A 17,214-nucleotide genomic window follows, 5' to 3' on the forward strand; every position below is an offset into this window, starting at 1 on the left:
CAGATCCAGATTTAATATAACACCTATTAAATGTGTCTTTTGGCAAGTTATGTGACCCTCAATTTTTTCATCTGAAATATGTGGATAACAGTGTCTACTGTATGACCTGTAGTGCTGCTGTAAGGATTAAATGACGGAAAAGACCTAAACACGTGGCATCATGATGAGACAATAGTAAGACTTTAATGAGTCATAGGCAGCTAGTATGTATCTACAGAAATTACACACACACACACTTTGGTGTTCACCTTCGCTTGGCTTAATGGTTCCACTGCCCCAACTCCAAGACCTCAACCTGGGTGCTCTTACCGATATCATGTCTCAAAAGCACAGCCTCAGTCTCACATTCTCTGACCATTTCCTACCACACCCCCGCCTCGTCTGAGCTTTATAACCTGTTAGTGATTCACACTGTCCTATATTACGCTATCATATACATTGCTTTATATTCCAGCCACCTCCTCTTCTCTTACCCCTGACGTCCTAACATCCCCTGAAAATACAAACATTCCGCTCCAGCATCATACAGTGGTTCCCAGCAGCCTCCGTTCCACCCGCTGCCTCGCGGTCTGTGAATAGCCAGTATGCACAGGCCTGTACAGATACCGCCCGTGCTGAGGCGCACAGGGCCGACGCCTCTTGGCGCTCATCATAACCTCCTCTGAGCACCGGTGAAAGAAGTAACCGCTCTTGCAGCGAAATGAGCCGCCTTTAAAACACAGAAAGGCAGGGACGATGAAATCTTGATCATTTTTATTATTTTTATTTGGACAACATATATACATATGTACAAAATACCTACTGTCAGAATCCTCTATTATAATTTTGTTTGATTTACAAAAACAGGACAGCAAAATAACTTAGGTCACTAATACTGTACAAAAATAAAACTGATTAAACAGTTGTAAAGATCAGTATCTTACAGTGTTACAGATCATCTGTGTGAGAGAACATTGCAGGCTATCCAGAGTGATGAGTACTGTGCTAAATCTATCTGCAAACTTACAACTAATCAGTTTCTGTAATTATAACTACCAAATGTAATTCTCAAAAAAAGCATGATGTAGAGACAGACCTTAACGCCAGGGCATCATTCCACAGTGGTGAAGGGCTTTCGTCTTCCCTAACCAAGGAGAGGAGTTATCTTAACTCTAAAACTATTAAATGTTTCCAGAATATGACAACTACTTACAGTATTAGGTAAAACAACTTTCCTTTCTGTTTAAACACCTGCAATAGACTTTCAAAAAATTCCATTTGGTTAAAAAAGTAAACAAAAATTACTATCCTGCATTTGGATTTTTTAAAGTTAAATCCATGGTCTTTTTAATATAAAAAGTAATTGCTTCATAGTTTTAGTAAGTTCAATGAACTCTAGTAGTCCTAGTTGAACCAAATCTTCATATAGTAAATCTAATTAGAATGCTGGTTCCTGTTTTGTGACATTTTAAAACAGGATTTATCACAAAGAATAAAAAGCCTTGAGTTTATACGTTACGTTACTATAACATATAAGAGAATATCAAATGTGTGTCTGTCAACACCTTGAAAAGGCAAGGAGCAACTTTTTGGGGGAAGTAAATTGTGCATTTTTTTTTTTAAACAAGTTGCTGCATTTATATCCATCTAAGTGCTGGACAAAAGCCACATACAGAATTACTCCTGAAACTACAAAGATTGTCTTTCACTGACTTTGCCTGGTTTTTCTTCGTTTCTTTCTGTGAGGGAAAGATGAGTTTGTACAAGTTGGTGGGTTGCTAGGCAACCCCAAACTCCTCTCTCACCAAAAGGCCGCGTGCAGAGGGTCACAAGCAGAACCACTCCGTGAACTCTGTCAGAAGCAGGCGGCCTCCCCTATTTCGCATGGAAGAACAGATGTCCTTAAAACTTATTTTGGACACAGAAATTAAAATTTGGTTTAAAATAAGCGTTTCAAAAATCTGAAACAGAGGTAGAAAGTGTTCTTTTATTTTTCCTGACATGTTTTCCCGTGAGAAAACACTTTCCGTTTTATCCCATGGACTGCTCCCAGTCCCTAATGTTAAAAGCAGTTCTCTTTATAGAACTACTAATACAACTATGTTGGTTAAACAAAACAAAAAGGAAAAAAAAAAAGCAAAACCCACCATGCTAGTGATGGCTACTGTGTTGGAAGCAGGAGTCAGCCGTGACCCACGCCTGCGGCAGGAGCCACACGGGTTCTGAACTGGAAACGAGCATGTATCGGGGGAAATAACGCGTCCGCTGGCAGGGGGGCACCCTAGGTTTACACAACACATCTTCTAGCACATGTGTAAACGCCAGTGCACCAGGGCTCCCTGTTTTAAATACCAGATAAAATTGTCAGGAAGCGTTATTTCTGAAGAAAAAAAAAAAATGTAAACATTTTCCCACCATCACTGCTGACTCCCCCATGTGAGGTTTATTCTTCACTATGAAAACTCAGTTTGTGTTTTTGACCGTGGAAAGGCCAAAATGAAGTTTTCAGGTAAATGGCGTGTAATGGATGTAGTGGTTTAGGCCATTGTAGACACCTGGAGACAAGATACATAGTGGTGAGGCTTCGGATGTATCAGGTACAGTGATGTGTTGTCATCCGTGTGGATCCCATGTGCCGGCGTTGCCGTCTCCTCTGATATCATCGTGGTATTTTCCCTTGGCACTCACTGCTTATGGGGTATAGTTTTCTTTTCACAGTTCAGCTCCCTTTTCGTTTTATATAACTCTTGCACCTGTTAGTGGGAGTTTTGTAGGAACATGGGAAGGAGACCAACACACCTTTCCCCCCCAAAAAAACAAAGGTGTTTCCAGAACCAGCTACTGTTATGCATCCATTCAAATAAAACCCACCAGAGTCAAAGCCCTCTCCCTTCGTGGCATTATGGTACAATACGGTGGCGTGAACTAAAAGAATCGGAAAATTTGGGGAAGTTAATAGAGCCAAAATTCTGTTTGTTCTTTTTAAATGATTAAAAAACAAACAAACCTACCCTCCTTCTCCTTCAGCATCTATTGCATATATTCTGCCCTCGCATCTTCTGTGATTTCTTAGGGAAACGTGTATACTGTAAAATAAGCAGATTATAACGTGGTTCCAAAAAGAATGTCTGCTTCTATCCTTAAAGCATGAACGTAACTTATTCATCCTCTGCATTACAACTTAAAGTGCAGCTTATGTTCGGAAAGTACAATTCATACAAAGCAAGGTTTAAAAAGTTCTGTACTCAGTGTAACCTTTCCAAGGTTTGTCTTGATTAGTGTAAGTTCAGACGGCTTACCCATTCATTGACTATAAGCAACGTGTTTGTTTCCAAGTCTTTAGATGACAGGTCATGCTGGAGGAGGTGTGCTCTTGCTTGCATAAAGACAGCTGTGCTATGGCGTTTTTGTCTCAAAAGTTAACGTGATTCAAGAGAGTGGTTTTGCTAAAGAAACCGAAGCACACTCGTCATTACATTAAAAGGTACGAAAACAATTCTGAGAGACAGCAAGCAGAAAGGGCCCGGAATCACTGTGATGCCACAGGTCAACTCACCCAGTCACACGTATGTACACCAGTGTTGAATCTTTAAAATTCTGCCCCAGTCTTGGCCGGACCCCCCTCTCCCCGCCCACGGTGACCCTCCCACCGCCCCCCACCCCCCCAAAAAAATAAAGGAGAAAAAAAAACCACACACACACAAAAAATTTGCTTTTCCTCCAAAAGTCAGAGGCGGTTCAGAGTTCCCTTGGGCCACAATGTGCTTTTTTAAAAACAATGCAGGGAGAGGAAAAATCAGAATATTGACCAAAGAACAGGGCTTCCTGTGCTGGCAGCGTGCCTCTCGGGGGCCTGGTTTCTGCGTGTCCGTCCGTGTGCGGGGAGTAGCTGTGTCTCTCCGGGCCGGGCCCTCCCTGGCTCCCGCGGGTCGCCCCTCACAAAGGGCTGGCCAGGGCCTTTTTGGACCGCTTGATCATGCTGGGGTGGAACTCGGTGTGGCGCCGCGCGTGCTTGGTGAGGTGGTCGCTCCTCATGAAGCGCTTCTCGCAGAGCGGGCAGCGGAACTGCTTCTCCCCGGTGTGGGTCCGGTAGTGGCGGGTCAGCTCATCGGAGCGGGAGAACTTTTTAAGGCAGTCTGGCCACGTGCAGGGGAAGGGCCGTTCACCTAAGAGAAGCGAAGCGAGACAAGAGACTGTTTCAAGAACACGTAACCGAAGGTCTGGAGGCTGGTGATGATCAACAGCCCCGATGGCCCAAAGCACGGCTCCCTTGTATATAGGTGCGATGGGATGAATGATGTGCTCCCACACCCTCCCCCGATTCGGAGGTTGACGTCCGCACCCCCAGTTCCTGAGAAGGTGGCTGCATTTGGAGATAAGGTCTTGAAAGAAATAGTTAAGGTTGAATGAGGTCATGAGGCTGGGTCCTACGCCAATGACTGGTGTCCTTGTAAGAAGAGAAGATGCCCTGGCCTGTGTGGCTCAGTGGGTGGGGCATCTGCCTGTGCACCAAAAGGTCCCGGGTTCCAATCCCGGTCAGAGCATATGCGGGCTGTCCCCAGTAGGGGGCGTGCAGGAGGCAGCTGACAAAGTTTCTCTCTCACATCAATGATTCTCTCTCTCCCTCTCCCTTCCGCTCTCAATAAAAACATTTCTTAAAAAGAAGAGGAGATTAGGACACACACAGACACAGAGGAAAGACCATGCAAAGACACTGGGAGAAGACAGGCAGCTCCAAGCCAGGGAGAGAGAACCCTCAGAAGAAACCACCTCTGTCAAACATCCTCATCTCGGACGTCTAGCCCCCAAACTGGGAGATATATAAATTTCTGTTGTTGAGGCTGCCCAGTCTGTGGTGCTGAGTTATGGCAGCCCTAGAAAACTGGTCCCAGGAAGAAATAGCTGAGAATCATCTCTAAGCAAATAAGCTTGCTGTTTTGTACCCAATGGGTCCCTAAGAGCCTTGGAAATTACTCGTTCTGGTTTATGGTACGCGGTTACTGGCTTCATGAGTCTCCCAGAGGGGTCAAAACCTCAGGCCTTTGCTGAATTTCATGGCATCGCAGAGATGGAAGAGAATGGAGGCGTCTAGGACAACTGACCTCCCACCCGGAGCATCTCCCCGAGCTCCCGAGGGCAAGGCTGGTGCCTGGGAGCCATACGCAGAGCCAGCCTGCTGCTCCCCAGCATCTCCGTCACACACACCCGTCGATATAAAATCTGCCTCCCTGCGAAGGCCATATTTTAGTCATTTTTTTCTTCAACCTAAAAATAAGTTGGTTCCCTCTGCCACATAATCATCCTTTAAATATCGAAAGGCAGCTCACATATCTCTCTCTAATCTTTCCTTGTCTAGACTAAACAATCTGAGTGTCTCCCATATTTCTCATAAAAGAAGAACCAACATTACACCTAAAAGTGCAGGCACAGAGCTAAGAGAATTATCTCATTGAAATCCCATAGGACACCCCATGGAGGTGGCCCATTTTACAGATGAGGAAACAGAGGTGTAACACGCGACAGTGGCTCCAAATCCCTCCCCATCCTAGTTGCTTTCCTCAAATTCACATCATTGTCTGTGTCCCTTGAAAATGCAGCTAAACCCTGCCTTCTAGACATGGTCAGGTCCAGCATCAGGGGCCTCCTGACCCCCCAGAATGGCAGGGGAGGGACTGTGTCCATGACTGGGGACACACAGCAGAAAGGCAGAACGAGCTAAGAGAAGAGTCTTGCTGGCTCCTCTAGCTCCAACCGCCATCCTGCTCTTCACACCTTTCCCAGCGCAGCCCAAAGCAGCTGTTTCATAGGCTCAGGCACACAACTCCTGGTTTACACAGAACACTCCAAGGCACTCTCTGTAGGTGTGAGGAGTGACTCTTTTCTCACTCTGGTCCCCACCTTGCTGGAACCCAGAGACTCCAAAGGCTGGGAGCTGTCCAGCGTGATGTGACTGAATCGCCCAAACATTTTCCTTCTTTTCCCCAGCTCCTCCTAACCTGTGCCAGAGATGCAGAAATAACGGTAATAACAACAAAGCAAAACCCCCCATCACCTCGTGACTCCTCTACATGACTAAGGTTTTATTTGCTGTCCTCTGAGCAGAGCAATGGTGACCACAACCTCTCCAACTTACCTGCTCTTGTGGGAAACCCCAAGTGGGAAAAACCAACCTGTATTCAATAACACCCCCCCCCCATCCTCTTATCTACAGGGATATGTTACAAGACCCCCATGGGTGTCCGAATAGTAACAAACCCTATATATACTACGTTCTCCCCTCCCCCCATACATACACTTTACAGCTTCTCTGCAACATATCTGAATTGCCAGCATCACTATTCCTGCACTTTGGGGCCATTATTAATCAAAATAAGGGTAACTTGTGCTCGCTTCGGCAGCACATATACTAAAATTGGAACGATACAGAGATTAGCATGACCCCTGTGCAAGGATGACACGCAAATTCATGAAGTGTTCCATATTTTAAAATAATAATAATAATAATAATAAAGTAAAGTAAATAAGGGTAACTTGGACGCCATCACTGCCACCCTGGGACAGTCTTCGATAATTGAGACGGTCACTGAGTGGCTAGCAGGCGTGGCGCGTAGACAGTATGGACGCGCTGTACAAAGGGATGATTCACGTCTAAGACGGAACGATGCACACAGCAGAGTAGTCAGCACACTGCCCAGGATGTACACAATTTACAACTTATGAATTCTTTATTTCTGGAATTTTCCACTTAGTACTGTCAGACCGCTATTGCCGGTGGCTAACTAAAACCAAAGAAAGGGAAACTGAGAAGGGGACTCCTATAGGCCAATTCTCTATACGGGGGTCTAGGGGTAAGCTCTCACTGAGCTCCGGGCTGCAAATCCACAGCAGCAAAAGGCAACAGCAAACCAATAAATGCTGAGGCCTACCCACGGGGATGAGCTGGGGTTAATGGTGCCCGAGGATGCTCGGTGGCTCTGGTAGGGACAAAACCAACAAAAACGCAGAGAGCTTCACAATGAACTCTGAAAAACTCAACCACATGGAGCTGGAAACTACATTTTGCCACTTTTGTTGGATGAAATAGCATTTTTACCCAGTTCAGCAGAACTCTGGGCAGAAGGTGAAATGCAGGTTGTCACAACCCAACAAGGTTGAGCTTCCTAGGGCAAAGACAATGTCACATCTGACTGTGGTGCTACTTGTGCTGCCAAACATTTAGTAAATGCTTCAACTGTGTGTGTGTGTGTGTGTGTGTGTGTGTGTGTGTGTGTGTGTTGAGTGTGTTCATCCTCCAGGATGCTCACATGACCGAAGCCTGCTCAGAAGTTTCCGGATCCCTGGGCAAGACTCTGCGCTACTCCAGATTGGGACAGCAGCCAAGTCCTCTCTAAGCCCAATGATGTGTCTATGGGAGAGATGTTCTTTTAAACATGTTATGTTAAAAATATACATAATAAAGGATCGGCATTCAGAGAGTGATGAGTTGTGAAAACCAAAACAAACAACAGAAAACCCTCTCTCCGCTGCTTTACGGCTTGGAGGAGAGGAAGGTGCAGTGCGTTCTCGGTGCGTGTCAGGACAAAACCCACCAGCCGCGGTTTCCTTGGAGCCGCGGTTTCCTTGGAGCCGCGGTAGGTGGTTGAGCTTACTCACTGGCACATGCTTCTTCCAGGTGAGTCATGAGGGGAGGTTAATTCATTGGGATGGATCTGTCTCTATGTGGAGAAAAACGGACCAGAAGCCCCCCCTGCCGTGTGCTAGGATCATGAAAGAAATAGGGCGCACCCTCTGTAGGAGGGTGGTGGTGTGGAAGTGACAGCGAGGGGAAAACCGTCAGGAAGCCCGAGTCAGCCGCGTGCACAGGAGACCTATTAAGTACAAGATGCTCACAAGTTACGTACATTTCAACCGTGATCAGGGCCGATTCCCATCGAATTCACTTTCCATGGACCTTCTGGCTACAATCTATTCACTGCCCCTCACAGCTGTCTTCCTGTGACAGCTCTCCCCGCTTCTAACCCAGATGCGGCCACTGGCCTGGCATCCTTATCCCTGAGTGTTCCCGAGAAAAGAGGGCCACCCACAGAGCCCAGCGCAAACCAGTCAGCAGCAGCCTTTGTTCGACTCCTGTAACTCAAGGAATTAAACTTGTATAATTCAAGTTTACAGTTTCCAAGCATTTAAAAAAGCATCTCCTTGGAAGTGAGCTGCTGGTGTAAAAGCTCTGGGATCACTGTGGTTCTTCTTGGATCCTGTGGAAAAGCACTAGAAGCTTCTGAACCACGCTCTTCATCAGGGGCTGCAAACTGCGGCCCGCAGGCCCAAAGTGACGGGCCATGTGGTTTTGTCAAGTCCACCAGCTAAGAACGGTCTAAACACCATTCTTAGATTTGCTTTTTACCAAATGGTTCGGGGGGGTGGGGAATCAAAAGAATAATATTGTGTCACAGGAGAGAGTTATATGCAGTTCACATCCACATACAAAGCTGAACTGGGAACCAGCCAGGCTCGTGTGTGTATCATCCACAGCTGCGTCTCCACGACAACGCAGGGTTGAGGAGTTGCGACAGGGATCGTGTGGCTCACAGAGCAGAGAATATTTACTGCCGGGTCCTTTACAGGAAGCTGACTGACCCCTCATCTCCATCTGAAGATGTGAACTTGCACCTGGTGTAAATCCAAATGTCTTCAGGAGCCAGACACACAATAAGAACGGGCGAAATGCCAGGCGTGTGAGATCAAGGGTCAGGGTGGGATCCAGGGCCAACTGGAAAGGGCTTTTCCCTACGAAAGGCATTCAGTTCAACCCTCCATGACGCGTTGTGCTGGCCAGGCAGGGTCTGGCAAGGGACCTGGGTCCTTCCTGGGACTTAGAACTGGGAGCCCTTTAACATCGCCCAGCTTTGACCCCCCAGAGTTTGCATGCAACCTACTATGGGATACATTTCAGCATGCTCGTCAATGACAGACACTAACAAGGTATCATCTGGGAAATGATACACGCTTCAGACCTAAACAAGTATGGAATGGGGAAATCATCTTTAGAGAAGGAACAGAATCTCGGACAGAACAGGACCAGAGATGATGTGCACAGAAGGAGGCCTGAGTGACAATGGGGTGACCTGCATCCTGCAGCCAGAGGGAGACCAAGTCCGGTCCTTTCTTTCAGCTCAGTGCTGAGGCCCCCAAAAGAATGGTCGCAGCCTTCTTCATGCCGAAGAAATCATACCGGGGAATCAACTATCAAAGAATATTTAAGCTTGTCTTTGGTATTAATGAGAGCGTTACCATCCCCCTGGGAGGAAGGAAGAGGAACAGACATGTACTAGTGCTTTATTTCTGGCCTTCGCAGGAAAACACACCCAGAGGCAGCGACACGATCAACTCTGCGTTACTGGAGCAGAGCTGTTAACAGCCCAGGTTTCTCCACACTTTCATTATTTATATGACACTCCCCTCCCCTTTCAGCAACAAGCTAAGCACCTCTCACTGACAGACTCGGCTCAGAGTATAAAATAAACCTGATCAAACCCGCTCCTGAACCCTGCAGCAAATGGGTAAAAGGCTCTCTTAGCAGAGGCAGGCCAGGCCTCCAGAAGTCTCCTGGGCCTGCAGTGGGTTCAGGAGCAGTGGAGGGGAGCCTGCCGGCTATGCGCTTGCCTAGTTAGCACAAATGACGGCTCATTGCTTTGAAGGAGGAGCCTGCACTCCACCAGGTGATTAGTATGCCTGTACCAAGTGAAGCTTATTCTTCTCAGTCAGGTCTTGAAATGAACAGTGTTGAGTCCTCCAACTGAAGGGGGAAAGAGCACAAGTACGGGGATAGCTCATTGGACACACCCAACCCTATCCAGGCTCCCCTGGGCTGCGACAGGCTGCCACTGAGGTCCTGGCCTGGGGTCAGGGCGGCCTATGCTCTCAATACTACTCCTTTCCCGGCCCTAACCGGTTTGGCTCAGCGGATAGAGCGTCGGCCTGCAGATTCAAGGGTCACAGGTTCGATTCCGAACAAGGGCATGGTTTCAGGCACAGCCCCAGTGGGGGGTGTGCAGGAGGCAGCTGATCGATGTTTCTAACTCTCTATCCCTCTCCCTTCCTCTCTGTAAAAAAATCAATAAAATATATTTTAAAAAAAATACTACTCCTTTCCCACCGGGTTCTTCTCACCTTTCCGTTCACAATTCCACAGAAGGTGCCTAAAATGGGCTAACCTTAATAGAGGCAAGGAGGTTAAATACACAAACTCTAGCCCTGTTCAGGTAGCTCAGTGGGCTAGAGTGTCATCCCAATGCACCAAGGTTGTGGATTTGGTCCCCAGTCATGACACATCCAAGAGTCAACCAATGTGTGCATCCATAAGTGAAACAACACACTGATGTGTGTGTGTGACTCTCTCCCTCTCTTCTCTCTCCCCAATCCAATAAATAAAAAAATTTAAAAATACAAACTCTGAAGCTTCCATTGCCTCTAGCAAAAGTAACCCAATCTAGTAAAACAAATCTAAGGGAACTAGACCTCCTTTTCAGAACAGAACTCTAAAAATGCCAATTAAGGATGATAGCTACGCACAGATGTACAAAATCAAGGCCGCCTCTTGAAAAAGAGCCGTTTTTTTATTGCAAAGAAAGCAAATAGGATTCCAGAGATAAAAGGATAATTTGATATTAGGAAATCATATTGGTATCATTCCCCATCTTAACAGGCTAATACACCCGCAACCCCCCCCCCCTCCCGCCACACACACACACATCTCTTGCCTTAACAAATACAAAATAGTATTTAACTTTCAGGAGAATAGAAAAATAGTTCCTTAAAAGGATAAAAAAAAAAATAGACCTGAAACCTTTCCCCAGCTAGGTCAATTGTAAAATGAAGTCAAACTCAAAGTAGGGTGGACACCCGCCCCATCATCACTGCCATTTAATGTTGTTCAGAAAATGTTAGTGCAGTGATGGCGAACCTTTTGAGCTCAGCGTGTCAGCATTTTGAAAAACCCTAACTTAACTCTGGTGCCATGTCACATATAGAAATTTTTTTATATTTGCAACCATAGTAAAACAAAGATTTATATTTTTGATATTTATTTTATATATTTAAATGCCATTTAACAAAGAAAAATAAACCAAAAAAATGAGTTCACGTGTCACCTCTGACACGCGTGTCATAGGTTCGCCATCACTGTGTTAGTGAGTGCAACTAGATAACAGAATAAGAAGCAACTTGTGAAAGGAGGAAGTGAAATAGGAATTGTTCAGTCGATACAACTTTCTATTTGGAAACCCCAAAATAAATAACTGAAAAACTAATATAAATTAAAAGTGCAATCATAGGAGTAAGGAAGGATACAAAAGAGCAATGGTTTTCTTATATGCTAACCAAAGCTAGTCAGGATAAGCTTAACAACAAAAATTCAGGACCTGCGTGAAGAAAACCCTAACTTTAAAAGAAAACAAACAAACGGAACATTTCCCTGCTCTTGGCCACTAATGGTGAGAATATGGCAATTCTGTACAAATTCATCTATGAAATTAACACACCCCATAGAAATCCTTTGTTCTTGAACTTGACAAAATTATTCTAAAGTTATTTGCAAGAATAAGTATGCTCAACTTGCCAAGGAACTTTTGCATTAGAATAATAATAAGTGAGCACTTGCAACACCAGTTATTAAAATGTATGATTAAAGCTGCAATAATTAAGACGGTGTGATGCTAGCACAGGAAAAAGCAACTCAGTGGAGCAGACTCGAGTCTGAAAATAAACTCAGACTGTACAGGGTTGGGACATTTCTCAGTGAATAAAAGGATGTTTAATTTGATAAATGGCATAGACATCAGGTTTTTAAAAATTAGATCTGGATCCCTACCTTCTACCTTTGACTTAAATAAATTCCCAATGGGCCATATATGTAAATGTAAAAAGAATTAAACTATAAGGGTAAAAGAAAATATAGGTGCACATTTTTAGAATGCTGGAATGGAGAGAGACTTTCGAAACTTGAAACCAAAGGCAAAATCCTATTTAATGGATAATTTTGAAATACATAAAAAACGTATTTCAAAGAAATTTCAAGAACAAAAGAGTGAACTAGTAAAGGAAATTGCAACATATAACAAAAGGTTAAAATCTGTAATATAAAAAGGACACTTGCAAATCAAAATAAGTAGCCCAATTTAATGAAATTGAGCAAATTTTAGGATGCAAATAAGTTATACACTAACGGCTAATAAATATATAAAAATATATTCAATCTCACAAGTAATCAAAACATACTAATTAAAACACCAATGAAATGTTTATCAGGCTGGTGAAAATGTTACAGTATGTTCATATACCTATCATTGATGGAGGCACGAGGAAATTGGCCCTCTATTGCACAGATGGGTCTTATAATTGATCCAGGGCCAGATGGCAATATATTTGTCTAGGAATTGTTTTTGGTAATAAGTAGATGGGAACACAAAAATATATAGGGATAAGATAAACCTTGATAATTTAAATGTGTAACAATAGCCCTAACTGGTTTGGCTCAGTGGATAGAGCGTCGGCCCTCGGACTGAAGGGTCCTGGGTTTGATTCTGGTCAAGGGCATGTACCTTGGTTGCAGACTTGATCCCCAGTAGGGGTTGTGCAGGAGGCAGCTAATCGATGTTTCTCTCTCATCGATGTTTCTAACCCTCTAACCCTCTCCCTTCCCCTCTGTAAAAAAAAAAAAAAAAAAAAAAAAAAATCAATAAAAATAAAAAAAATGTGTAACAATAAAGAACTGGTTTAGTAGATATAAGTATAACCAAACAGTGGAATAATACGTACCTGTTAGAAAGGTACTAGGTTGTGACAATGAAATGGAAAGATGTTAGCAGTACATTGCTGAGTGAAAAGAGTACAGTCTGCCATGTACATATGTGGACATGTATGGAGAGAGAAAATCCTGGGGGAAAATATACAAATTGTGAACAGCAGTTTTCTACAGGTAAGGGGACAAAGAGTAACTTCTTTCTGTAATTTACCCCTATATTTTCTAATTTTTTAAAACAGTAAGTACAAATTTATAATGAGAAAAAGTCAGGAAAAAAGTCTTACAGAAAACAAAGGAAACAATGGCGTGCCCGAGTTTAAATTTTCCCATGAATGGCTTATGTAATTGTGGGGAATGGAGAGGATTTACTTTCTATTGAGAAATTGCTGGGACTCTCCAGTGTTCAAACCAAAGAAAGGATCAACCAAAGGACTTGTATGCATACATATAAGCCTAACCAAGGGACACAGACACCAGGGGGGTGAGGGCATGAGTGTGTGTGTGGGGGGGGTGGGGGGTGGGGGAGGGGCCATGGGGGGATAAGCACACATATGTAATACCTTAATCAATAAAGAGAGAAAAAATATATTAAAAAATAAAGAGAAAAAAAAAAAAGACCACAGAAAGGAGAGGCATCATTCTGTGTCTTTCTCAAATAAATTGTTAGAAAGTGAGAAACTTTCAGAACAAGCTACATCTGTTTTCTCACTCCTCCTCCACCTCCCCCGCTCCTCCTTTTTCTATATGTGAAAGGAAAATGGCCCATAGCACAGACAGGAATCTCCCTTCAGATACGGAGTCACACAGACAGGAACAGCAGGGCTGCCCCACCTAGGAGTGTCCCCTTTAGGAAGCTGGGGACAAGAGCGTGCAGATGCAGAAAGCCAAACCAACACAGCATTCCTCACGGATGAGGATGGGGAGGCCCATGTCCACACACACACACACACACACACACACACACACACACTGCCCTGACCCCAGGCCTTCGGTGACCCTTGTCCATTATCTTCTGTCCTCATTACCTACAGCAAAGCGACGTTGACTTGCAGGAACAAAATGTGAGCCTTTGCTTTACTTTTCAATTCCATTACTCTCAAGCGCAGACGCACCCACACACTCGATTGAGGAGGTATGTAGGCCATCTATGGGTACAGGCAATTCTGCATTTCCCTACGTAAATCACTCCAATTCCTACTGGACTAAAAATATCGAGAAATCAAAGCCTTCCTGTTTGCCCAAAATATTACCACCTACACATGGAGATGTTCTGGAAAAATGAAAACACTTGATAAGCTTTGGAAGAGTAATCCTGTCTGAATGCCATCCCATCGTAATCCCATTTGCTCTCGGCCCCCCTCTGACCCCCTCCTGTGATCTGGCTTCCCTTTATATGGTATGTGTTGATACAACAGAGTCACTATAGGGTTTGGATGTGTGATTTTCCTTCCCGGCCGTGTTTATCTGTGGAAGGCAGCTGGCCCATACTTCAGGTTCTGCACCGGGAAGTGGGTGTGTGTCTGTAACCTGTCACCCAGCACTTCCTCACTGGAGCATGCTGTCCAGGAAGCAAGCCTGTCCGAGTACTGCTAGTACGCGCCCCCAACCTCTGCTGATCCGTGAGGCAGCTCCTGGGCTGGGACCTAGGAGAAAGATGGCAGACAATAGATTCTTGACTCTTTAGGCTCTCAACCCGGCTAGAGGCATGTCTTGGTGTCTCAGTTACATGGCCCCCATCTCAGCGACTCGGAACCAGCAAAGAGGTGAAGTGACCTCCTCACAGCCACACGGCCAGGCCCAGGCCCAGATTAGCTGATTCCCATGCCCACCTTCTTCCTGCCATCCCAGACTACGGACGATGCTTCTTCCCAGTTATTTGTAAAAAAGAGAAATAATAAACAAACCTACCAGGCACTAAGCAAGGAACGGATATACGTGTTTGATGGCAAAACGATCCTGAGGACACAGATTGTTAGAATCTTTGCATTTTGGGTGATTTTTATGACCATCGAATTCAAAACTGTCCTGTTTCAGATAAAGCCGACTCAGAGGGCAGGTGATGTCCCCAAGGACACCCTCAGATCGGAACCAGCTGTCAAATCCTCCTTCAGTTTGGGCACAAAACAAGGAGTAGAAGTGAAAGGAGCGAGAAGGCCCTACCTAGGTGTAGAGAGAGCCTTTTAGGGCATGTTTTCCTGATTCTCTTACTTCCCAGACGCACGGCCTTGGGGCGGGCAGAGACAGTTTGTAACAAATAAGTTGCTGTTGAGCTTTAAATTTCAAAATAGAGTTTTAAAAATGTAAAGGAGACCCGGAAGTGCTGAAGCTCTCTTGATTGGCCGGAGTTTCCTGCCAAGACCTGGGCTGTAGGGAAAGAGAGATTAGAGGGGCTGTGTGTAGAGAACAGATGCAAAGGTCTCTAAGAGGAGCCTGGCATTTTCTCTCTCCTTTCATAAACAGGCTTGGACAGTCCCAGAGGAGCGGCCACTGCCACCTGCCCACAGCATGTCCAGAGCCAGTACAGCCCCTCCAGGGGAGTCCCCACAATGACTCAGTGAGAGGAGTTGGGTTGCCCCGCTGAGAGAAGGGTCCCAGTGTATGCCTCTCAGCTCCGCACCCTTCCAAATGTCTTTTTTTTAAAAAAAATATATCCTTATTGATTTCAGAGAGGAGGGGAGAGGGAGAGAGAGATAGAAACATCAACGATGGGAGAGAATCACTGATCAGCTGCCTCCTGCACGCCCCACACTAGGGACAGAGCCCCGCAACTGGGGCATGTGCCCCGATGGGGATTCAAACTGTAACCTCCTGGTTTATAGGTCAACACTCAGCCACTGAGCCACGCCGGCCGGGCCAAATGTCTGTTCTGTGTGTTCCTGAGCCCAAGACCAAGCACTTGGGAAAAGGCCACAGGAGGACTGAGTCACAGAGGACAGGATCTGACACCTGGAGCCACTGCGCAGAGGCCCTCTCCAGGGGGGGAGGTCAGCATGTCAGAACCCGGGCCCCCGCTGGTGCATGGCGCCCCAGGGGAGACCACCATGTCGAAGGATGGCATGCAACACGGACAACTCTCCCATGATGCCAGAATCAGAGGTGAGCCTCTTGCCTAACAAGTAATAGATTGCTACCCAGGGAAAAGAAAGGCAAAGGGGGAGGGAGAGAGAACTCTGATTTTGCAAACGGCACCCAAAAGAGGACCGAGAGACCCTGAATTGCCAAGGAAAAGTTCTTGCATTCACAGCAGAAATGGGAGGGGGGGAAGGGGCCTGAAAACTCAGTCTGGTTACGTGCAGCTTACTCTTTGCACACCCAGGCTCGTGACTGGGAAGTTCTTACGCAACAGGCATAGCAGCTTTGCAAGGGCCACGGAGACTTTTGGCATCTTTAGTGAACACAAGGTTAACCTCTCCATTTGTGCACTTGGGTAAGATTATGTGTAGCGCCCACAGCTTCCAGTCTGGGGACAGCTGCTCTCCAGAAAGCCGAAGCCTTTGGCTCAGAAAAGACAGTGGGCAAAAGAGGCAAGTACCGGAGAGGAGACTGGTGCCTGGTTAATGAATGCCCACTCCACCTGCCGGCCGGTCCACCTGCCTGCACTCCGTCACTAGTGATGCTCCACCAGCACGTGTTTCTAGCTTTCCCTCTCTGGGCTTACCCTCTGTATACAGCTGGCACCAGAGGAAGGCTGTGATGACCATAGGTCTTCCTCACAGAGGCCACTGTCAAATAGTGTGTCAAGCCTTAATGAAGCGAGCCACTAATTAGTATTGCCTGGCGCCTGTCACTGTTGACCACAAAAAATGGCAGGTCTGAGCATCCAACCATCACCAAACTGCCCCCTGCCTGACGCCCCCAGCTCTCCCTGAGCAGGCATTCCTGGGCAGTGTTTCGACATTTCTCGGCAAGCAGGACACTGAGAGAAAATGACTCAGGTTGGAGGGGCACATCCCGTGTTTCTTTCATGCTGGGAAGCTCCGCCTCAGTGGGATAATGCTCACCAGACAGGCATTTTGTGCCTGGCCATGGGCGTGATTTGCAACACGAGAGAGGGGAAGCCAGCTGTCTGGTTGTCACGCTGCTTGTTTTCGTTGAAACGGCAACGGTACAAAACTGCTGTGGAATTACGGCAGCACGGGGATTTCAGTCATTTTGATGTGTTTTTGAAGATCTAATTTGTGCCCCTTATGATTTATTACGGTGTTTTTGTTGGGCATTACGCACAACTAAATAGACTTCTGAATCCCAGCGGGCTTTGCCAAATAAACAGCTCATCTTTATAAAGATGAGGCCTTTATCTATTAGCACAGAGGGTGACAGCCGTTCTGGGCATTAAAATGGACAGACGATCGGAATTAAGGCCAAGTGAATGGCACCACTGATCACACGGCTGCTGTTACACTTGTTCCCGGTGAGGCTCTGGGTACTGGCTTCCA

General features: G+C 45.8%; 1 protein-coding gene across 1 annotated transcript in view; it reads right to left on the minus strand.

Annotated features, from left to right (window-relative positions):
• Nucleotides 1–738: 738 nt before the first annotated feature.
• KLF9 (KLF transcription factor 9) overlaps nt 739–17,214 on the minus strand; it is a 30,634-nt gene continuing 14,158 nt past the window's right edge. The window contains exon 2 of the mRNA XM_081103882.1: nt 739–4,145. Coding sequence (XP_080960008.1) covers nt 3,916–4,145 — 230 coding nt within the window. The 3' untranslated portion in view covers nt 739–3,915. The remainder of the gene's footprint in view (nt 4,146–17,214) is intronic.

Source organism: Myotis nattereri (assembly GCF_964212035.1).
Source record: "Myotis nattereri genome assembly, chromosome: 12".
In the NCBI taxonomy this organism is placed as follows: domain Eukaryota; kingdom Metazoa; phylum Chordata; class Mammalia; order Chiroptera; family Vespertilionidae; genus Myotis; species Myotis nattereri.